Source organism: Betta splendens, chromosome 2, assembly GCF_900634795.4.
Source record: "Betta splendens chromosome 2, fBetSpl5.4, whole genome shotgun sequence".
Taxonomy (NCBI): Eukaryota; Metazoa; Chordata; class Actinopteri; order Anabantiformes; family Osphronemidae; genus Betta; species Betta splendens.
In genome coordinates this window covers 15,714,716-15,738,875 of record NC_040882.2, presented here as the reverse complement: position 1 = coordinate 15,738,875, position 24,160 = coordinate 15,714,716, and the positions used below count along the sequence as shown (strand labels likewise).

General features: G+C 42.3%; 1 protein-coding gene across 5 annotated transcripts in view; it reads left to right on the top strand.

Annotated features, from left to right (window-relative positions):
- Positions 1-24,160, top strand: part of LOC114849087 (NACHT, LRR and PYD domains-containing protein 3-like) — a 28,550-nt gene continuing 4,390 nt past the window's right edge. Inside the window, exons 1-11 of one of the 5 annotated variants that reach the window (XM_055505614.1) lie at positions 1-157; positions 2,748-2,840; positions 2,994-3,116; positions 5,818-5,896; positions 6,056-6,284; positions 6,613-8,419; positions 8,541-8,714; positions 9,340-9,513; positions 9,629-9,802; positions 12,865-12,911; positions 13,031-14,814. In XM_055505614.1, the coding sequence (XP_055361589.1) occupies positions 2,761-2,840; positions 2,994-3,116; positions 5,818-5,896; positions 6,056-6,284; positions 6,613-8,419; positions 8,541-8,714; positions 9,340-9,513; positions 9,629-9,802; positions 12,865-12,911; positions 13,031-13,560 (3,417 nt within the window). In that variant the 5' untranslated portion in view covers positions 1-157; positions 2,748-2,760 and the 3' untranslated portion in view covers positions 13,561-14,814. Of the gene's footprint in view, positions 158-2,747; positions 2,841-2,993; positions 3,117-5,817; positions 5,897-6,055; positions 6,285-6,612; positions 8,420-8,540; positions 8,715-9,339; positions 9,514-9,628; positions 9,803-12,864; positions 12,912-13,030; positions 14,815-19,342; positions 19,687-20,681; positions 20,785-20,956; positions 21,074-21,743; positions 21,823-21,951; positions 22,181-22,294; positions 24,102-24,160 lie in introns of those variants that run through there. The other 4 variants (XM_055505618.1, XM_055505616.1, XM_029140146.3 and 1 more) reach the window with 4 other exon arrangements.

The following is a 24,160-nucleotide window of genomic DNA, read 5'->3' as shown; positions in this document are numbered from 1 at the left end:
CAAGTGACTCTGAGCTGCTTCCTGGTTTCTTCTCAGTCTAAAGGTCTTAGTGGGTCAGTACCAGTGTTCCCAGCAGCAGTGATCCAGTTCAGACATCTTCAGCTTCACTGACTTTGAGGTGAACCAGGACCCAGAGTGTTCGCTGCTGAGAACTTCTGTAAGTCTCTGATGCTTCACTTCTTTTTGGCACTTTACTCTTTATTGTACCTGGTTGTTGTTGGTCTCTGTATGCTGGAAAATAATGGGAAATGACGAAAAATATAAAAGCTGGAATATTGTTTTTTTGACACAGTGGTTTGATTAAATTCCATTTCCACAACAGAACCAGAAGACTTGATTTCAATCAATTGATTTCTTAGAACGCATGTGTGCACCTTTCTGTTTCTATTACTTCGCTACGTTCATTAGACAGCTTTAGTTAGCTTTCACTTTCTTAATACAAAATACAACCAGCTAAAAACTACGGGGGAATGGCTGTCAGAATATAAAATTTTAATGAGCTAAATAGGTTTCTGATAAACCACTGAAAACTTGTTACAATATGACTGTACTGGTCTCACTGGGAGCTGTGGTCCTGACAATTTCGACCCAAACAACCAGGTTTTGTCTCTCCAGTTCTCAGACACAATAACATGTTTTGGCATGTATTCTACAATCTCCAGAATAATAAATAAAAGTTTCACACTACATGCCTTGCCTGTGGGTTGAGGCACAGAGCCTCATTTAGCCTGAGAAAGGCTCTCCATGTGTTAGGATGCCTCAGCTGGCTCTGCCTCCCTCTCACATCTGTCTTGCTTGTCGATGCCTTGCCACACTCACCTTCACCTTTTCTTGGGTCAACAACACACCAGGTCTGTCATTCTGTGGCAGAACTAACACCTTGTTTCAGATTGGAAACATTCACTTGCAGACATTTTGTAAACATAAACATAAACATAAAAATAATTCGACTGGTATCTGTGTTTTCACCAGTGACGTGTGGTGAGCTTCATGGCTGGTGAGGCACTAAGTCCTGTTTTACATTCTATATTTTACATGACATTACAGTGGTTAGCGCGCCATGTTCCTGTTGCCCAGGTCGCAGGGTTCAATCCTCTCAGAGAGGGGTTGTTTCAGGAAGTGCATCCTGTGTAAAAACTTACCTTATCTACAATGTGAATCATTTGCTGTGGTGACTCCCGGCAGGTTAAAGCCGAAAGGAGTTACCTTTCACATTACATTACATATTTGTTTGAATGTTACTAGACATAAAGCTGGATTTCAAGCTGTTTCCTGTTTGATTGTTTTGTTTTGTAGTAAAGTGGAAAACAAAAGGTTTACAGTTTTTGTTACAGGTCGCTTTGACCTGTTACGAACACTAGGTTCCACTCTGTCACGTCTACGAGTCACATCCTGTTTTATTGCATAACATTTCCGGTTTCCTGCCACGTCGCATTAGTTTTAGCTTTACTTCCGGTCCTCATTAGTCTCACCTGTTCCGTATCAGTAATCATCCTCAGTATACTTAAGCACCATCAGCACCAGAACACCTTGCCAGATCGTTGTATGTATGCCAGACTACACTTTCCAGCACTTAGTATCCTGTTCGCGTGTTTTGATCCTGCTCCGTTTTCTGACTCCTGACTCTCGCCTGTCCCCGATCTGTACTGTTGCTTGGATAAACTCTGGAATATCGAACCTGACCGCCTGACTACGAGACCGCCGACTCCCTAACGGTACTGTAACCTGTGTCCTCACGTTATCGAAGCTCTGCCTGTCCTCGGATCTGACCCAGCCTGCCCCACCGGTACCGAAGCCCCGCGATTAACTGTGTATGACCCGGACCGTCTGTGAGATTGAATAAACTGTTAAACTCTACTTTCTGCCTGTGGTCTCTGTGCTGTGCATGTGGGTCCGAGCTCTGCCAAAACCTGACACACTCAGTCTTCATCATCACTATTTCAGCAGAGCATCAGACACGTCATACAAATGTGTAGGCTGTTCTCATTGAATTGACACATTTTCTCCTCCGTTTTGCAAAACAGTGAACACTGACGTCATTCAAACAGTCTAAACTCAATTGTTTCAGCTTTAAACAAAGAGAAGCCATGTATTCCAAAAAATTTAGACCAGTATGAACTCACCATAGCACCTGTTTGACACTCCACAAAAATCTTATTTGCTATCAGTCCTTAGACCTTTAAAATGGTAACAGGTCTGTGTTGTTCTTCACCAGCGTGGATGGAGGAGGTCTAAAGCAGAGTATCAACAGTGGCTGTTTGTCACATTCTTCAATAGATTTGACTGTATTTTAGTTTACATGTATGTTCTGTAATATTTCAGTTTTCTACCACAGTTTGAAAAATGAATGTCATGGATTTAATAAATCAGCATTTCTTCATCTGGATCCAATTCTTCGATCTTGTTTTGACACAGTTAGAGCCTTTAGCAAACAAAGCGTATCATTATGACATTGGAGTCGCTGTTTAGACCTGTGTGTGAACAGTTAAGAGAATGTGTTGTTTCACTGGATGGTTGCGAAGTGATCGATTAAAAACTGTAATGTGGTGGAGAAATCAAATGGTAAAAACATACACAGACCTGACTGTTGCTCTATCATTTTGTGCTTGGCTCTCGTGGCTGATAGTAGAAGTACTGCAGCTGACTCCGATATGAAACAGCAAAAATGAGACAATCAGTGGAGGAGCAGCTGATATTGTTACAGATTTATTGATGGAAAATGGTTTGTTTTTCTTCTCCACATGAAGGTAGGAAGGCAGAATGGATCAGTATGAGGACAGAGAGGAGGGAGCCCCTCCTTCTAAAATCAGAAGAATGGAGATGAAGACTGAAGCTCAGAGGTGAGATGACTGAAACCATCTGACTGATTCTGTCTCCAAGTCACTGACACTAGTTAATATTTTATGACCCCATATTTACTATTACTGGTCATTTATGAGGAAACATTCATTGAATATGTGAGAACCACATAAGCTGTGTTTTAACATTTTCAGGTTCCATCAGAGACAAGACTCTGCTGAACCTGGACCTGGACCTGGACCCAGCTCTGTGTCCCTAAAGAGCGACATTTCAAAGGGTTATTTTGTGGATTTTAAGAGACAAGTACCAGATCCTAAGTAAGTTGTTGTCGGTTTCAAGCAGACTAAACAATTTGATATAAACTTTGTATGATGATAATTACACTAAAAATATACAGTAACTCCCAATTATGCCTATTTTAATGAGCTAAACTCTTTCTATGAAAACAAAATGACTATTAATCTCAAATATTGTTCAGGATTCTTTTCATTGTTTTTCTGACAAACACTCTTCATCCAGTCAGTAGCTGAAGTGCTGATCCCAGCACATGCCTTGTTCAATTCAATTCAATTCAATTCAATTCAATTCAATTCAATTGACCCAAATCACAACATACTGTAGTTATCTCAAGCCACCTTACAAGTTACAGTAATCTTTACGACACAATTACTCAATTAAACCCAACAAATCTTACGTAGAGCAAGCTTTTAGTTGTGACAGTATTTGCCCGTTGCTTTTACACGTTTTGCAGAATTTGGCCCATTATGACAAAACTTTACACACAAGCCAATCAGACATCAGCACTTGGACAATAACAACTCACATCTTTATGGAAATGAAACACTGCTGTCAAAACTTAGCACTCCTTTCTAAAAATGACATTTTTGCAACAAAACCTTACACACAAGCTCCATTTGTATTATGCTATGATATCACCAGCAACGCACTGATGGGCTTTATATAAAACCCTCCAGTCTTTGTGTCTCCATTTCTAATTATAACGTACAATAGTTTTTACAAAAAAAAAAAAAACATTCTTTCAGAAAATTAGCAACAAAAAGTAAAGAGGAACCGCAAGAAGGGCGTGGGTTCGATTCTTTCTGTGTAGGTTTGTACGTTCTACCCGTGTCTGCTTGGGTTTTCTCCAGGTTCTCCGGCTTCCTCCCACAGTCCAAAGACGTGTGTGTGTGTGTGTGTGTGTGTGTGTGTGTGTGTGTGTGTGTGTGTGTGTGTGTGTGTGTGTGTGTGTGTGTGTGTGTGTGTGTGTGTGTGGGGGGCCCTGCAATAGACTGGCGATACCCTGCCTCCTGCCCTCAGCAGGCTGGGATAGGCTCCAGACCCCCCCACGAAACCAAACAGGAGAAGCGGTAGAAAAAATGATGGCTGTATTATGTACTGTAATTAAGTTGAGCACATACAAAACTATTAATTGAGAAATACTTGAATTAAATACTTGAATTAAGTTGACACTAGTCAACTTAATTCTAGATTAGTTCTAGATTAGAACTTTTTACATAGAGACATTTAAGTACTAAATAAAAAGACAAGTCAATGAAAAAATGAATGAATAACTCAAACCCTTGAAACATGTAACAACACCAAATTACACACGGACAAAACAAACCTTGACTCAGGACAGGAAACACGAAGCAAACAACTTCCCTCAACAAGCATAACATCACCAACAACAACCGATACAAACAGGTGATAATAATCAACAAATTACAAACGGGCAGTCACATGACAAACAGCAACTAAAGAGGACACTACACAAAACAGAGCCAGACTGCCCCCTGGTGGCATGGAGGCCTGAGTCATAACAGTAGATCATGCAGATTTTTTTTATCAGTGTGTTAACGTGAACGTGAATGTTAAAGTGTCCCACTACAATGATTTTATCTGTGCTAAGAACTAAGTCAGATACAAAATTCAGAGACTTTAGCTCAGTTCAGTTAAGAACTAAACAAGACAAAACACAACTGGCTTCTGAGTTTTGAAGTAAGAAAAGCTCAGAGTGAGGCTCTGAGTAATAACTATATTTAGTTAGTTAGTTATAGTGAGTTATAAATTGCTGCTACTCGTCCACCTCGAGCTGTACTTCTAGTAACATCATAGTTAATGTGAATCATTGGAGTAGACTCATTTAAACTAACATAGGCCAGGTGTCAGGAATGGTTATGGGTTGGACCCAAATGCACAGCACGGACACTGAGTACAGTTCAAGGGTTCAATGGCAGACAAAGGCAGGTAAAACAAGCACAGGGTGGAACAATAAGTCTCTAGTGAAGGTATAGACTGTGGTGAAGCTGGTGGCGATCAGGAACAGGCTGTGGTGCAGTGGTTAGGGTGTCACGCTACTGTCGCTCAGATCAAGGGCTAATCCCCTTGGAGAGGTTTTACCTCAGGAAGGGCTTCCAGTGTAAAAACCTGCCGAATCAACCATGCAAATCATTAGCTGTGGCCACCCTTGACGGGATAAAGCCGAAAGGAGTTGACTTTAGACAAGAAATATCTGATAATTAAAAAAACACACTTGATTCACTTACTGTTACTTCATTTTCTACTAAGACTAAGCAACATGGCCATGTTACTAGAGAGCAGAGAGGCTCCGTTCAACATGGGATTGACGCCGTCTCTTCTAATCAGCCCAGGTTTTCCCCAAAAAGTGCTCCAATTAGCCACAAAGCCCACATCGTTTGCAGGACACCACCTAGGCAACCAGCGGTGAAGCGATGACAGCCGGCTATACATGTCATCGCTGGTCACAATGGGGAGGGGTCCAGAGAAAACTATGGAACTACTAACTGAACTGCTTCAACCTTGTTCAGTGATGGAGGCAGAGATATAGAGTATAGTATGTTGTTCAGAGCTGCTGAGACTGAACCAACTGACTGTGACAGTGAACCTTCACCACTACAGGGAGTCTCCGACTCACTGCTCGCATCAAACATCACTTCATGCACCTTTACCTTGTGTGTGTCTGTGTGTGGACTCACATTCTTCATGGTTCCTCCACAGAGTGGACCTGCAGAGCTCAGAGGTTCCCAGTGATCAGTCTGTCCAGCAGCACCAAACACACCTGGACTCCATATTTATGGTCTGTACATGTACAACTACTACTGTTCATCTGTTGTGTTCACAATAATCTCATGCTGCACTTTTTAGACCAGTGAATCGTCAGTGTGTCCAACATGGATCTGATGTTTGGCTCCATGGTTTTAGTTGGATGCTGTCATTCATATAGTTTCTGTTCCAGCTGCTGGAGGAAAACATTGTTACGTTTGTGAAGAAGGAGCTGAAAAAGATCCAGAAGGTTCTGAGTCCAGATTACCCAGAATGCTTAGAGAGTCAGAGGGAGGATGAGGAGGAGTTGGATGGTAAAGATGAAGAACAGAGGAGGAGCAGCAGAGACGCATTTCTGAAGATCACAGTGAACTTCCTGAGGAGGATGAAGCAGGAGGAGCTGGCTGACTGTCTGCAGAGCAGTAAGAGGATTTATAACATTTACCATCACAGACACAGTCACACTCACATTTACTGATCTGAAACTTTTTTTTCACCCTGATTACAAGCTCACAAATTTATTAGAACATGTAAAACATCTGAATCATCAAACATCATCTACAGTAACTGTTCACCTCTGCTCATTCTTGGGACTTCTTGCTCGTGCTTATGTTGAAGTTTCCCATTACCATCGATGTCTGTTTTTCTGGGTTCTTTGAGGGTTAAGTTTTTTTTTTATATGTGGACCAGAAGTAAACTGTCATTGTTGACTGACATCAGCAAATTACATTGATCAGTTTGTTTATTCAGGATCTCCTGCTGCAGTTTGTCAGCATCAACTTAAATCTCAGCTGAAGCAGAAGTTCCAGTTTGTCTTCGAAGGCTTCTCTAAAGCAGGAAACCCAACCCCTCTGAACCAGATCTACACAGAGCTCTACATCACAGAGGGAGAGACTGGAGAGGTCAACGAGGAACATGAGGTACGACACATTGAAACAGTGTTTAGGAAACCAGTCAGACCAGAAACATCCATCAGACCAGAAGACATCTTTAAAAGCTCAGCTGGAAGAGATGGAGCCATCAGAACAGTGATGACAAAGGGAGTGGCTGGCATTGGGAAAACAGTCCTAACACAGAAGTTCACTCTGGACTGGGCTGAAGACAAAGCCAACAAGGACATACACTTCACATTTCCATTTACCTTCAGAGAGCTGAATGTGCTGAAAGAGCAAAAGTTCAGCTTGGTGGAACTCGTTCATTACTTCTTCACTGAAACCAAAGGAGCAGGAATCTGCAGCTTTGACCAGTTCCAGGTTGTTTTCATCTTGGACGGTCTGGATGAGTGTCGACTTCCTCTGGACTTCAACAAGACTAAAACCCTGTGTGATGTCACAGAGTCCACCTCAGTGGATGTGCTGCTGACAAACCTGATCAGGGGGAACCTGCTTCCCTCTGCTCGCCTCTGGATCACCACACGACCTGCAGCAGCCAATCAGATCCCTCCTCGGTGTGTTGACCTGGTGACAGAGGTCAGAGGGTTCACTGACCCACAGAAGGACGAGTACTTCAGGAAGAGGTTCACAGATGAGCAGCAGGCAACAACAATCATCTCCCACATCAAGACGTCACGAAGCCTCCACATCATGTGCCACATCCCAGTCTTCTGCTGGATCACTGCTACGGTTCTGGAGGATGTGTTGAAAAGCAGAGAGGGAGGAGAGCTGCCCAAAACCCTGACTGAGATGTACATCCACTTCCTGGTGGTTCAGACCAAAGTGAAGAGCATCAAGTATGATGGAGGAGCTGAGACAGATCCACTCTGGAGTCCAGAGAACAGGAAGATGATTGAGTCACTGGGAAAACTGGCTTTTGAGCAGCTGCAGAAAGGAAACCTGATCTTCTATGAGTCAGACCTGACAGAGTGTGGCATCGATATCACAGCAGCCTCAGTTTACTCAGGAGTGTTCACACAGATCTTTATAGAGCAGAGAGGACTGTACCAGGACAAGGTGTTCTGCTTCGTCCATCTGAGTGTTCAGGAGTTTCTGGCTGCTCTTCATGTCCATCTGACCTTCTTCAACTCTGGGTTCAACCTGCTGTCAGAAGAACAACAAACATTCCATACATCCGAATCAACAACAGTCAAATCTACAGAGACACAGTTCTACCCTAATGCTGTTGTCAAGGCCTTACAGAGTCCAAATGGACACCTCGACCTGTTCCTTCGTTTCCTCCTCGGTCTTTCACTGCAGACTAATCAGACCCCCATTAAAGGCCTTATTAAACATACAAGAAGTGATTTAAAAAACAAGGAAACAGTTCAGTACATCAAGAAGAAGATCTCAGAATCTCCATCTGCAGAAAAAAGCATCAACCTGTTCCACTGTCTGAATGAACTGAATGACTGTTCTCTAGTGGAGGAGATTCAACAGTACCTGGACTCAGGAAAAGTCTCTACAGATGAACTCTCTGCTGCTCAGTGGTCAGCTCTGCTCTTCATGTTGGTGTCATCAGGAAAAAAACTGGACAAGTTTGACCCAGTAAAATACTCTTCAAGCTTTTCAGAGAAGGATCTTCTGTTTGTGTTTGAAGTGCTTAAAGCCTCCAAAAAAGTTAAGTAAGTGTAAAGATTTATTCACCATTTAACAATTATTATAAATTTTGGTTTGTTTCCTCTTTTTTTTATTATCTAATATCTTAATCCACATTTTTACATTTTCTTTGTCCCTGTTTTTCAGACTGAGTGGCTGTAACCTGTCAGAGAGAAGCTGTGAAGCTCTGTCCTCAGTTCTCAGCTCTCAGTCCTGTAGTCTGAGAGAACTGGACCTGAGTAACAACGACCTGCAGGATTTAAAAGTGGCGCTACTGTCTGATGGACTGAAGAGTCCTCACTGTCAGCTGGTGTCTCTCAGGTCAGATCAAGCTACTGTTTGTTTTAAAGACATGGAGATATTTAAAATGTCAAAAATATTTTATGTTAGAGAGACCAACAGTTGAAATCTTTTAAGAATAGAATGTTTGAATTACAAAGGTTTCCCATCAGTGGCTCATTTACTGTAACATAAAAATCCATTCATCTATTTTCCAAACCGCTGAATCCCATATGCGGGGTCACGGGGGTGCTGGAGCCTAACCCAGCTGGCTATGGGCGAGAGGCAGGGTACACCCTGGACGGGTCGCCAGTCCATCTGGTTCGCCAGTCCATCGCAGGGCAACACAGAGACATACAACCATTCACACACACACTCAAACCTACGGGCAATAGAGAGAAGCCAATCAAACTAATGCACGTCTTTGGACCCGGAGAGAAACCTCGCAAACACGGGGAGAACGTGCAAACTCCACACAGAAAGGCACCAGGACCGCCTCCGGGAATGGAACCTTCTTGTTGTGAGGCGACGGTGCTACCCACCGCACCACCGTGCCGCCCTAACATAAAAATGTTTTGCATTTTCTAAGCTATTTCTATTATTATTATACTTAATATTAATGGTGATTGACATTAACTAGAAAGGTTTTTACATTTCTGCTTATCAGACTGAGTGGCTGTAACCTGTCAGAGAGAAGCTGTGAAGCTCTGTCCTCAGTTCTCAGCTCTCAGTCCTCTAGTCTGAGAGAACTGGACCTGAGTAACAACGACCTGCAGGATTCAGGAGTGAAGCTACTGTCTGATGGACTGAGGAGTCCTCACTGTCGACTGGAGACTCTCGGGTAGCAATTTGTGGACACACACACACTCACCTTGATCTTGTATAGAACTTTCATAAACTCAAATTACAGAACCAAATTTTTACACAGGGGTGTTTTAAACATTGTGTGTGTGCAGGTTGTCAGGTTGTCTGGTCACAGAGGAAGGCTGTGCTTCTCTGGTCTCAGCTCTGAGCTCCAACCCCTCCCATCTGAGAGAACTGGACCTGAGCTACAATCATCCAGGAGACTCAGGAGAGAAGCTGCTGTTTGCTGGACTGGAGGATCCACACTGGAGACTGGAGACTCTCAGGTACAGTATGGAGAGAACTACAGAGAATGTCTGATAGAGAATTAAGTGAAATGTTAGTTTTTCTCAACTGCTAAAATAATATAACCAGACCTTTTAAACTAAATTTTCAAAACAATACAATAGGTCCATTTTCAAAGAAGCAGAATAATTTTTCTAAACTATTAACATTATTTCCTGCCTTGACTTATAAGTCAAATCTGCTGAACTCTTTCTACAAAACACAAATCCCTGCTTTTCTCTGCGCTTACACCGCATGCTCCTTTAGAAATCACTGTTATTCAGAATTGTTCACTTACCCACCACAACTTGAGCTCAAACAATTACAGAGCTGAGAACACTAAGCGTCAAAATTTAACACACATCAGTCAGATGGATCCACTAAGAAATTAAAGAAAAGGAGGAGCTTTATTTTGACCTGTAAATAGGTTTTGTAGTTTAAGAGTGTAGAGAATTTGGTGAGATAGGATGTTTACTGTTGTGAGAATGCGAGGCATAGTTCCAAACAAAACACAACACAGAAGAAGTTGAATATAGGTTCTAAATTATTCAATAAACAATTCCTCTTTGTTTGTGTTCGCCTAACATACATATTAAAATTAGATGAATTAAACATATCTTGTGATAAAAAGAACAACACAATGACTTCATTATGTGTATCAGTAAAATATAAGTCCTTTAGGCTTTTGCCTGCTTATTGTTTTTTGGCAAGTTTTTAATGCAACCACTCTATCTGTGCTCGGGACCTGCACAGAAGTCACTGGCTTGTAGATCCTGCGGCTAGATTAAAACCTATGACTTGGTACAGAGGTAAAAAATTAGTAAAAAAAAAGAGTTAATCAAAGTTGTCTTTGAAGTACACAGAGACAGCACAAATTTGCCCTGCAAGAGTATACAGTAGCTCTAAAATTTCCACCTCTGTGCCTCCATTAAATAACTCTAGTTAGTTCTGTTACAGTTAAGAACCGAAATGTCGCCCGGTATGACGCAGCCGGGGCCCCACCCTGAAGCCAGGTTGGGTGAGCGCCTGGTGGCCAGGCTTATTCTCACAGAGCCCAGCCGAACGAGTGACGTGGGACCGTCCTCTGGTGGACCCACCATCCGCAGGAGGACCCGTAGGGGGCCGGTGCATAGTGGATTGAGCAGCAGTCGAAGGCGGGAGCCTAGGCGACCCAATCCCTGGATAACCAATCTGGCTATTGGGACATGGAATGTCACATCACTGGGGGGAAAGGAGCCTGAGCTTGTGCAGGAGGTCGAGCGGTACCGGCTCGAAATAGTTGGGCTCACCTCCACACATAGCCTGGGTTCTGGAACCCAACTCCGTGAGAGGGACTGGACCCTCTTCTACTCTGGAGGTGCCTGCGGCGAGAGGAGGCGGGCTGGTGTAAGTTCGCTCATAGCTCCCCAGCTTAGTCGCCATGTGTTGGAGTTGTCCCCGGTGGACGAGAGGGTCGCTTCCCTGCGCCTTCGGGTGGGGGATAGGTCACTCACTGTAGTTTGTGCTAACGGTAGTGTGGAGTACCCGGCATTCTTGGGGTCTCTGGAGGGAGTGTTGGAAAGCGCTCCAACTGGGGACCCCATCGTTAGTCTGGGAAATTTCAATACCCACGTGGGTAACAACAGTGACACCTGGAGAGGTGTGATTGGGAGGAACGGCCTCCCTGATCTGAACCCGAATGGTGTTATGTTATCGGACTTCTTTGCTAGGCACGGTTTGGCCATAACAAACACCATGTTCTAACATAACGGTGTCCATCGGTGCACATGGCACCAGGACACCCTAGGCCGGAGGTCGATGATAGACTTTGTAGTCGTTTCATCTGACCTTCCGCCATATGTTTTGGACACTCGGGTGAAGAGAGGGGCTGAGTTGTCAACTGATCACCTGGTGGTGAGTAGGATCCGCTGGCAGACTGGAACGACTTGGCAGGCCCAAAAATATTGTGAGGGTCTGTTGGAAATGTCTGACTGAATACTCTGTCAGACGGACCTTTAACTTACACCTCCGGGAAAGCTTTGACCAGATTCCGAGGGAGGTTAGAGACATACTGTACTGTAGAGTCTGAGTGGACTAGTCTATGCCAGGGTACTGTAGAGGAGAATTCGGCCGATAGTCAAACCTCGGATACAGAAGAAACAATGTGGTTTTCGGCCTGGTCGTGGAACGCTGGATCAGCTTTACACCCTCAGCAGGGTGCTTGGGGGTTTGTGGGAGTTTGTCCAACCAGTCTATATGTGTTTTGTGGAGGAGCTCGGAGTAGAGTCGCTGCTCCTCCACATCGAAAGGAGCCAGTTTAGGTGGCTCGGGCATCTGGTTCAAATGCCTCCTGGACGCCTCTCTGGGGAGGTGTTCCGGGCATGTCCCACCGGTAGGAGGCCCCGAGGAAGACCCAGGATACGCTGGAGAGACTGTGTCTCCTTGATGCCTTGGGGTCCCACCGGAAGAGCTGGAGGAAATGTCCAGGGAGAGGGAAGTCTGGAACTCTCTCCCCCTCGCTCAGACGGCTGCCCCGGAGACCTGGCCTCAGATAAGCGGTTGAAATGGATGGATGGATAGAAAATACCTTCACATGCATGTAGTAGAAAATTTCATTACAATCAGTTGGCATCAGTGAGAACGATCTCCAATAAACCAGGTGGTTGTTGGGAGACAGCAGTATTTCTGTTGATTTGATCACAATAAAGTAATTTAATGGCCTAAAGTAAAAGCAGCAGGTTTAGTCTGACCTAATGTTTGTTTCCTTGTGAAGCTGCAGGTTGTTTGCTGTGTTGAAAATTTTCAGTCTTTGTGAGTTTTCTCTGGACAGTTAAATAGTTAAATACAAATTGGAGAGAAAGCTCCACAGTTTGACATGAATTATTGTGATATTTGTTTTTCTACTGGGTGAAAAGGTTTTACCGAGCAGTGAAACAATTTCACATCACCTTCTTCTCCATAGGTTTTAAGGGTCCAATTGTTGCTGTATGTCCCTTCTTACATACAAGCCTCCACCTGAACACAATTCCAAACCAATGTGTGTATTAGAGTAATGTCCATGTCTGCATGTGTTGCTTCCTTTCAGGGTGGAGCCTGGTGGAGCCCGATGGTTGAGACCAGGTCTGAGGAAGTGTAAGTGTGTTTTTAATGAGATCAACAACATTCAACCATCTTCAAACTGTCATGAGTCGTCATCAAACTGATGATAGAGCAATAACTGCAGCTGAATTGTGTCTTGTTATCTCCATTAGATTTCTGTCAACTTACAATCAACAAAAACACAGTGAACAAAAACCTACAACTGTCTGACGACAACAGGAAGGTGACACATGTGGAGGAGGATCAGCCATATTCTGATCATCCAGACAGATTCGATCAGTGTCCTCAGCTGCTGTATAGTAATGAACTGACTGGTCGCTGTTACTGGGAGGTTGAATGGGGAGTAAGGGTTTATATATCAGTGAGTTACAGAGGAATGAAAGGGAAAGGAAACAGTAAAAACTGTTGGTTTGGATACAATGATCAGTCCTGGAGTCTGAGGTGCTCTAGTGTTGGATATTCTGTGTTTCACAATAACATAGAAACACCCATCCCCTCCTCCTCTGTGTCTAACAGAGTATCAGTGTATGTGGACTGTCCTGCTGGTTCTCTGTCCTTTTACAGTGTTTCCTCTGACAAACTGATCCACCTTTACACCTTCAACACCACATTCACTGAACCTCTCTATCCTGGGTTTACTCTGTGGTGGTCTGGTTCTTCAATGTCTCTGTGTGATGTGTAGTTGTGAGAGTGTGATCCTGTCAGAGAAAGGTTGTGACTGTTGAACATATTTCAGTCTGTTCATGTCTGTATAGTTTTCAGAATTATGTACAGTACTAAGACCAGATTAAGATCATCACCTAAAAAACCTTGACACACAATGTACATTCTGGCCAAAGATTAGCGTTTAGTTTTGAGTTACTGTCGTCATGTTGATTTCTTTCTGAACCAGTTCTAAGAGATTCCTTGTGAACATTCTCCTTTTTCAGTGCTTTAAAGATGGAAGCTCTGATTCTTCTAGGATGAAATGTTGCTAACTTGTTGTGAAGTTGTTTTCTAGTCAATATTGGAATGTTTGTCTTTCTCTTTCCAATCTTGTTCTTCTCGAGAAAAACTGTAAGTTCACTGATGACACGACAGTGTTGGGCCTTATTAGCAAGAACAAGTCAGCATACAAAGAGGAGGTGAACCAGTTAACGGACTGGTGTAACGCCAACAACCAGTCTCTAAATGTAGACAAAACGAAAGCGATGATTGTTGATTTGTTGTCTAATGTAGGACCTCGGTTCCAGGGAAACATTACAATTCACTGTGCACTGCACTGTATATTGTTGAAATGACATTACATTTTTTCTCGATTGCTTAAACACTATAACCAGGCTTTAAAAACTAAAACTTCATAATCATAATGTCATTTTGAAAGCAACACACCCATTTTTCTGTACTATAAACATTATTTCCTGCTTTGACTCATTAGTCAAATCTTTCTGCTCTAGATTTAAATCCCTGCATTTCTTACACCATCTGCTCAATTAGAAAACACTGGTAATTAGAATTCAGCCACCACAACTTGTGCTTAATTAGTAAACAATTACAGAGCTAAAAACCACTACATTGGAGTATGAGTGCAGCCACATTTGAATGGCTTCACCATTGCCTGCAACATCAGAACCTTCAGGGAGGAAAACCGGTTGGTGTCCTTACAATCAGGCTGCTCTGTACAGTAGCTTCAGTACAGACACTGTAGACCTCTAACGTTACTGTAGAGACACTTCACAACGTTGTTGGTTGGGATAATGTCAGCTTCCATGGAGACTGGTTTACAAATAACCTGAGGTTTTTCAACCTCTTTCTGCTGTGAACATCAAAGTTGTATGGCCAAGACTTTGTTGAACTGCATCGCTTGGTTTCTGTCACTTGTGACAGGTTGAGTTGTAAATGTCATATTGTTACTGTATGGTGTTTATATTTCTAATACAGTTCAGTTATGGCCAGACTTCTTTATTAAATTTGAATGATTGAATATTAATGTTTCAAGAACAACTAGACCAGCTACATTTTAATGGTAGAATGCCTTTTTAGTTTAGTTTAAGGCAAGATTTTAATATCAGATATTTATCAATTTTCAATTAATTAGCTTGGCATGAGCAAAAAGAGTGTGCAAACTTTCTATTCACTGGGGTTAAAATTAAACACCCAATATCAATTTAATAAATTAATAATTATTATCATTAATAATATTCATTACATTTTGTTGAGTTCTTCAAACTGTCTAAAGAACAATGAACACAAAACCACATTGTTTCTAACGTTTTATTATTCTACGACTACAGGATATAGGAAGCATAAAATAACCAGCAATAGATGACAAATAAACAAATGTCAATTAATGTGAGGAGTGAAATTACAGGATTTATAACAACAGATACTGTAAATTAACATAGGTATGCAAATTGAATTTAACTTCAAATGTATTGTATGTAATGTAATGTAAATGTAAATGAGCATGAATAGAGTGTGATGACTTTGGGCAGGAGAAAAGATCATTTGTTATTAACCTCAGAAAAAAAGACAGAAAGGTGCCTAAAAGACACAATGACACAGAGCAAGATCTAAGGGACAGGCAACGGTCATACACAGGTAAGCAACTGGCGACGGCACAGATAAAGAGCAGGCAGACTCAGGTAAGCAAGACTCAGGTAACATGCACAGGTATTTAACAAACAGGCTCTGCAAAGGCACAATAAGGACTACAGTAGGCAGGCGGTGATTTTAAATTGAGAAAGGTTGGAGCTTTGAAAGAAGCATCTGCACATAGAGTGCCATTGCACTATTGTGCTTTTATTTTGAAAGGATTTGGAAGAGGTGTGTGTGGGTAATTACTAAACTATAAATTTGTAGTCCTATTTAGCCAGTCAAATCTAGAAACTTTGCTCTAAAGGTTAAAGTTTTACATTGGTGCTTTTATTTTTAAAGGATTTGGACAAGGTGTGGGCAATTGCTAAACTGTAAAATAGTCTTATCTATTAGAAGTCATTAACCAGCCAGAGCTGGCCAAATGACTAAAAAAGCTAAAAAATTTAATCAGTGGTTTTATTTTGAAAGGATATGAGGGACACATGTGCAGGTAATTGCTAAGCAGTAAAATAGTGTTAGTAACTAATAGTAACTAGCCATAATAAACTAGTTGAAAACGAAAATATTGCTATTTTTAGCTAAACATCTGGATTGGTGCCTTTATTTTGAACAGATCTGGAGGAAATGCATGCCTTAATAATTAAATTTTAAAATAGTTTCATTAACTCATTACCCATAACCCATTAATAGTTTCATTAACTCATTACCCATAACCCATTACCTAGTCTCATTTAATCTTTCAAAGGCAGAAATGGTGCTAATACAGCTAAAGATTTGGATTGGTTTCAGAGGCTCTTTGCAGAAGAATAAATGATAATTTCTCTATAGAAAATACAGAGGAATGTCCCTTCATTCTTAAATACTACCCGAGATTGAGGTCAACCCCCACCGAAAATCGTTGAAGTTTTACATTAACAAACAAAGCTGAAGGTTGCAATAGTTTGAAAGTAGACCTGATTCAAAGGCTAATATGCTAATAGAAAATCATCCAACAGACTGTAGGTTAACAGAGCTGAGAGGACAAAGCTGAAAAGGATTCTCTAAATAGGGAAACAAAATTGTAAATATGTTATAATTTTAACATGCAATAAAGGGTTGAAAGTTATATTAAAGTTTAAATGGCTAAACTTAGACCTATTCACAAAAAAGTGAAAATTCTAATACAAAGTCATGCAGCAGTAATTGCAAGGGTCACTCCTTCTCACACCAGTTTCAGGTAGGGTGCCAACATATACTCACTATTGACCGTTACTCATAAAGCATTGCACTGAGCATCTGCATATATTGCGAACTGCTCTAATGTTGACTTTATTCCTCAAGAAATACTGAAACATTAATAAAAAATAGCTGAAAGGGGTTGAAACATTAAAAGTATAGCTGAATATATCTATATAAGAAAAAGGACAAAGCTGAAAATCTTTCTCTAAATGGGTAAAAGTTGTTGTAAATGCTTAATAGCATGAATCTATTATAATAATAATTAAATTAAATGCTGAATGTTTTAACAGTATAATGTAGAAGCAGAACATGTAAATATTAAATAAAAACAGAAATATAAAAAAAACGTAAGATTTTAATGTTTGCTTTTATCCTGAAATTATCTGAGGTAAATGTGTGTTGGTAATTAAACTGTAAAATAGTCTCATTACTAGGGAAGGAGACTGGAACGACTTGGCAGGCCCAAACGTATTGTGAGGGTCTTCTGTGCTAGGCACAGTTTGGCCATAACAAACACCATGTTCTAACATAAGGGTGTCCATCGGTGCACATGGCACCAGGACACCCTAGGCCGGAGGTCGATGATAGACTTTGTAGTTGTTTCACCTGACCTTCGGCCATATGTTTTGGACACTCGAGTGAAGAGAGGGGCTGAGTTGTCAACTGATTACCACCTGGTGGTGAGTAGGATCCGCTGGCAGAGAAGAAGGCTGGAAAGACTTGGCAGGCCCAAATGTATTGTGAGGGTCTGTTGGGAACGCCTGGCTGAACCCTCTGTCAGACGGACCTTTAACTCACACCTCCGGGAGAGCTTCGACTAGATTCCGAGGGAGGTGGGAGACATAGAGTCCGAGTGGACCATGTTCTCCGTCTCCATCGTCAACGCGGCGTTCGGAGCTGTGGACGCAGGGTCTCCGGTGCCTGTCGTGGTGGTAATCCCCGAACCCGGTGGTGGACACCGGAGGTAAGGGAAGCCATCAAACTGAAGAAGGAGTCCTACCAGGTATGGTTGACCTGTAGGACTCCCGAGGCAGCTGATGGGTACCGGCAGGCCAAGCGTGCTGCAGCCCGTGCCGTTGCGGAGGCAAAAACTCGGGCTTGGGAGGAGTTCGGGGAGGCCATGGAGGAGGACTATCACTCGGCCTCAGATTCTGGCAAACCTTTTGGCGCCTCAGGAGGGGGAAGCAGTCCTTTACCAACTCTGTTTTCAGTAGAGGTGGGGAGCTGTTGACCTCAACTGGGGATGTTATTGGACGGTGGAAGGAGTACTTTGAGGATCTCCTCAACCCCTTCGACATGCCTTCTGCTGAGGAAGCAGAGGCGGGGGACTCAGAGGCGGACTTGCCCATCACCCAGGCTGAGGTCACCGAGGTAGTTAGTAAGCTCCTCGGTGGCAGAGCAGCGGGGGTGGATGAGATCCGTCCTGAGTACCCCAAGTCTCTGGATGTTGTGGGGCTGTCTTGGGTCACATGCCTCTGCAACATCGTGTGCACGAGGGGGACAGTTCCTCTGGACTGGACAACCGGGGTGGTTGTCCCTCTTCACAAAAAGGGGGACAGGAGAGTGTGTTCCAACTATAGGGGATCACACTTCTCAGCCTCCCTGGAAAGTCTATGCCAGGGTACTGGAGAGGAGAATTCGGCGTCGAACCTCGGATACAGGAGGAACAATGCGGTTTTTGGCCTGGTAGTGGAACGCTGGACCAGCTTTATACCCTCAGCAGGGTGCTTGAGGGTTTGTGGGAGTTTGCCCAACCAGTCTACTGTCACAGTCTGGTCCTGCTCCTTTTATTTTGTAGTCCTTCCTGTCAGTAATGTTCTGGTTCTATTCTCGCCATTTTTTTGAAAGCACTTCCTGTTAATGTCACGTCACAGCTGTTCTCTGCAATTTACCGGTCATTATCCACACCTGCAGCTCATCAGTAATCAGTCACCTAGGATTTAAGCACCACCTCTCACCCCAGTAACTTGCCAGATTGTTAGTTCGTGTTTGCGTGCATTCGCCATTGTCCAGCGCTTTTTGTTCTTGTCCCGACCCGTGTTTACGATCTTGTTTTGCCTACCGTTACAGAGCCTTGCCTGACCCCTGCCTGCATCGTCTGCTGAACCTGTCTGGTAATTACTGATTGATCTCTAAACTGCAGCAGTCACACAGAATAAGACAGTTTTGTAGTTTATCTGTGGCTGTGATATTGTATTGCACATAGTTCTGACGCGTTGAACATTAATAATGTGATAATAATGTATGCAAATAATCAGAAAATAGAAAGAAATTATGATGTCTTCTTTACAAACTGAATGGGAAAAAGTGGATGTGGTTGAAATCAGGATTTTCTTTCTTTTAAAAAAACTACTTGTAGTTGCTGACAGTGACCACTGGAAGACAAGGATCGTGATGGTTCCTCTGTGAGACCAGTTCCTCCACATTAATAAGCAGGAATGTTTGTATTGAGAGACATCACTTTTGGTATCAGTTGGTATCAGCATCATTAGCACAATAATAATAATAACAACATTCAGGTCTTTGATTAGGGACAAACACTTAATGTGTTTATTAAATTCACATAAGTCAGGTTTTCTGTTCAGTAGCAGACACTACAGTCACTAATATAGAATATGTAGTAATGAAATCCCAAATTTCATTCCAAACGTTATCTCTTATTATGAAAATCTGATACAGTTTCCTGCTTCCTACTTCTTCAGTCAGAATCCCGCCTCATTCCAGGAAACTATTCTGTCAGGGGTGTAGAGTCTTTTTCGTTGCTTTCCTTGAACCGACAGTAAGTTCACTTTCATTCTTTGTAGCGGAGATGAGACCAGACTGCAGCAACGCCTACATTTGCGACTGTAGTACGAATTTATACTGCAGTCGTTGTGAGCCGTCGTTCGCAACTACCATTTTTAACATGGAAGAGAAATAAGATTCGAGCTTTGCAACATCTATGGAGCTCTGCTGGTCGTTTCGCAAGTTCAAGGAAACCTAAATAGAGAAGCGGAACACTATGTACTTTACGGTGTGTATCTATGGTCAAATCAGCAGTGCGCGATTGATGGGGTGTTTACGGTAGAGATGTAAGCTACAAACACCTGCAAAAATCATGATGATAATATTGACAGTCTATATTTGGATGTTATTTTTATTCGTAAATGTCTTAAAAATTAAGTTGAATAAAAAAAAACTAACAAAGTCAAATAACCAGAAGTAAACAAAATAGTTTTGCCAATTTGACTTAGTTTCCTTTTCAGCACAACAGTAAAGTACCCTGAAATTGTTTTATTTGCAGCAACATTGAGCGAACACAGACAAAACATGATAGAAAAACTGTACAAGAAAAACTAAATTAAATTCAGAGCATAACGTATGGAAGATAGACCAAACCACTGCTTTCATTCACAAATAAAAGGTATTTTAGGAGCACTGTTGTGTTTTATTGCACAATACCAGAGTGGTGGTTTACTCTACTATGCATAAACTATGCAGTAAACTGCTATTTTCTCTCTCAATGAAGTACCAAGCACAATAAAAGAACAGTGTCCTATCAATTGAAGAAACAGTTTTTATTTAACAACTAAGTTTGGGGAAAGAAATGACGGGGACAGTAATTAATTAAACTTTGCATTTCAGCTTAAAATTCAACACAATAAAACATCAATTATTGAAAGAATTAATTTTTAAAAAGTTAATCAAGTACATTTTCCATACATACTGTAGTTAATAGCTACTGTATGTTACCTCTCTGGTAGGTGAGAGCTGACACTGTTACTGTGGGAAATAAATCAAACAGGCAAATTAGCCAAGGTCCCTAATAATAGAAGTAGAGCAACTGGTGGCAGCGAGCTCTGCCTCCCACTGACATCCCAACTGGCATCCACCTAACACTGATATAAAACAGAAGAGAAAATCAGTGGAGAAGCAGCTGATATTGTTACAGGACTAATGAAGAAAAGAGGATTTCAGTTGGTGTGCAGATGAGTGATGTTGTGTGTGGTGTTTCTTCTCCACATGAAGGTATAAGGTGTGAATTCAGCAGCATGGATCCGTGTGAGGACAGAGAGGAGGGAGCCCCTCCTTCTAAAATCAGAAGAATGGAGATGAAGACCAAAGCTCTTAAGTGAGATGACTGAGAGCATCTGACTCATTCTGTCTATAACTCACAAACACTATTTAATATTCAATTATTACTTATTTACTTTTCTACAATGTGGGATCAGTAAAGTTCCATCAATTGATTATGAAGGAAACTTTGACTAAATGTGTGAGCCACCAAGATGTATTTCTCTCAGGTCCCATCAGAGACAAGAATCTGCTGAACCTGGACCTGAACCAAGCTGCGTGTCTTTCAAAAGCGATGAGTCAAAGGGCCTTGGTATTATTTTTAAACAGCATGCATCAGAGCCAAAGTGAGTTGTCACTTGAGTCAGGTTGAATGATATTATCTAAAATTTACATGATGATAAATTGTTGTTTACTACACATATTTCTGATGTAAGTTAATTCTATTTAAATATAAAGGATAAAGCAAACACTGATCATTGATCATATCTCCATTAAGCTTAAGCTCTGATCCTGTAGAGGGTCTCAGGGGCTCCTCCTTTTCTAATGAAGTGCTGACTTGCAGGCAGATGTCAAATGAGACAACTGAACAACATATCAACTCTGATCAAATCTGTTTGATGTTTCTACATGAATCATTTGGTCAAGTGTCTTAAAGCATCTTCACTTTGATTTAGGATCCAACAATGAGTAAATATACAAATTAATGAAATGCTTAGCAGCTCTGCCTGATACTCAAAGAGTTCAATATGTTCACTCTGGGAGCTGCCCAGTACAACCAGTCTGATCCCAGCAGACTCCTTGTTACAACACTTCAGCCTTTTCAGTGATGGAGGCAGAAACCTATGTTGTTCAGAGCTGCTGAGCCTGAACCAACTGACTGTGACAGTAAATCTTTACCACTACAGGAAGTCTCTGACTCACTGCTCACATCAAACATCACTTCATGGACCTTTACCTTGTGTGCATCTGTGTGGACTCACATCATGTGACTCATTCTTCATGGTTCCTCCACAGAGTGGACCTGCAGAGCTCAGAGGTTCCGAGTGATCAGTCTGTCCAGCAGCACCAAACACACCTGGACTCCATATTTATGGTTTGTACATTTGCAACTACTACTGTTCATCTGTTGTGTTCACAATAATCTCATGCTCTCCAACATGGATCTGATGTTTGGCTCCATGGTTTTAGTTGGATGCTGTCAATCATATAGTTTCTGTTCCAGCTGCTGGAGGAAAACATTGTCACGTTTGTAAAGAAGGAGCTGAAGAAGATCCATAAGGTTCTGAGTCCAGATTACCCAGAATGCTTAGAGAGTCAGAGGGAGGATAAGGAGGAGATGGATGATGAGGATGAAGAGCAGAGGAGGAGCAGCACAGACGCATTTCTGAAGATCACAGTGAACTTCCTGAGGAGGATGAAGCAGGAGGAGCTGGCTGACTGTCTGCAGAGCAGTAGGAGGATTTATAACATTTACCATCACAGACACAATCACACACTTATGATGTTATGAAGTTTGTCAAATGTGTCATGCCTTAAATAATTGATAATTGTTTCTTGTTCATTAGGAGGTACTGCTACAGTTTGCAAGCATCAACTCAAATCTCAACTGAAGCAGAAGTTCCAGTGTGTGTTTGAAGGCATCGCTAAAGCTGGAAACCCAACCCTTCTGAACCAGATCTACACAGAGCTCTACATCACAGAGGGAGGGAGTGGAGAGGTCAACGATGAACATGAGGTCAGACACATTGAAACAATCTCCAGGAAACAATACAGAGCAGAAACATCCATCAGGCCAGAAGACATCTTTAAAGGCTCAGCTGGAAGAGACAGAGCCATCAGAACAGTGATGACAAAGGGAGTGGCTGGCATTGGGAAAACAGTCCTAACACAGAAGTTCACTCTGGACTGGGCTGAAGACAAAGCCAACCAGGACATACACTTCACATTTCCATTCACCTTCAGAGAGCTGAATCTGCTGAAGGAGCAAAAGTTCAGCTTGGTGGAACTTGTTCATCACTTCTTCACTGAAACCAAAGCAGCAGGAACCTGCAGGTTTGATCAGTTCCAAGTTGTTTTCATCTTGGACGGTCTGGATGAGTGTCGACTTCCTCTGGACTTCAACAAGACTAAAACCCTGACTGATGTCACAGAGTCCACCTCAGTGGACGTGCTGCTAATAAACCTGATCAGGGGGAACCTGCTTCCCTCTGCTCGCCTCTGGATCACCACACGACCTGCAGCAGCCAATCAGATCCCTCCTGGCTGTGTTGACCTGGTGACAGAGGTCAGAGGGTTCACTGACCCACAGAAGGACGAGTACTTCAGGAAGAGGTTCACAGATGAGCAGCAGGCCACAACAATCATCTCCCACATTAAGACGTCACGAAGCCTCCACATCATGTGCCACATCCCAGTCTTCTGCTGGATCACTGCTACGGTTCTGGAGGATGTGTTGAAAAGCAGAGAGGGAGGAGAGCTGCCCAAGACCCTGACTGAGATGTACATCCACTTCCTGGTGGTTCAGACCAAAGTGAAGAGCATCAAGTACGATGGAGGAGCTGAGACAGATCCACACTGGAGTCCAGAGAACAAGAAGATGATTGAGTCACTGGGAAAACTGGCTTTTGAGCAGCTGCAGAAAGGAAACCTGATCTTCTATGAGTCAGACCTGACAGAGTGTGGCATCGATATCACAGCAGCCTCAGTTTACTCAGGAGTGTTCACACAGATCTTTATAGAGGAGAGAGGACTGTACCAGGACAAGGTGTTCTGCTTCGTCCATCTGAGTGTTCAGGAGTTTCTGGCTGCTCTTCATGTTCATTTGACCTTCATCAACTCTGGAGTTAATCTGTTTTCACAACAACAATCAACATCCTGGTGGTTAGAACTTATTTTAATGAAAAAACATAAACCTATGCAGTTCTACCGTGATGCTGTGGACCAGGCCTTACAAAGTCCAAATGGGCATCTAGATCTGTTCCTTCGTTTCCTCCTGGGTCTTTCACTGCAGACTAATCAGACTATCATTAAAGGCCTTAAACAGACAAGAAGTGACTTAAAGACTAATAAGGAAATAATTCGATATATACAGGAGAAGATCTCAGAATCTCCATCTGCAGAGAAAAGCATTAACTTGTTCCACTGTCTGAATGAACTGAATGATTGTTCTCTCGTTGAGCAGATCCAACAGTATCTGGTCTCAGGAAGTCTAACTACATTTAAACTCTCTGTTGCTCAGTGGTCAGCTCTTCTGTTCATGTTGGTGTCATCGGGAAAAGAAATGGAGATGTTTGATCCAGTTAAAAACTCATGTTTTTCAGAGGACAATCTTCTGTTTGTACAAGGAGTGGTTAAATGCTCCAAGAATGTTGTGTAAGTGCGATGATTGTGAAATGCATTTATTTTAACACTACAATACATTACATAAAGTA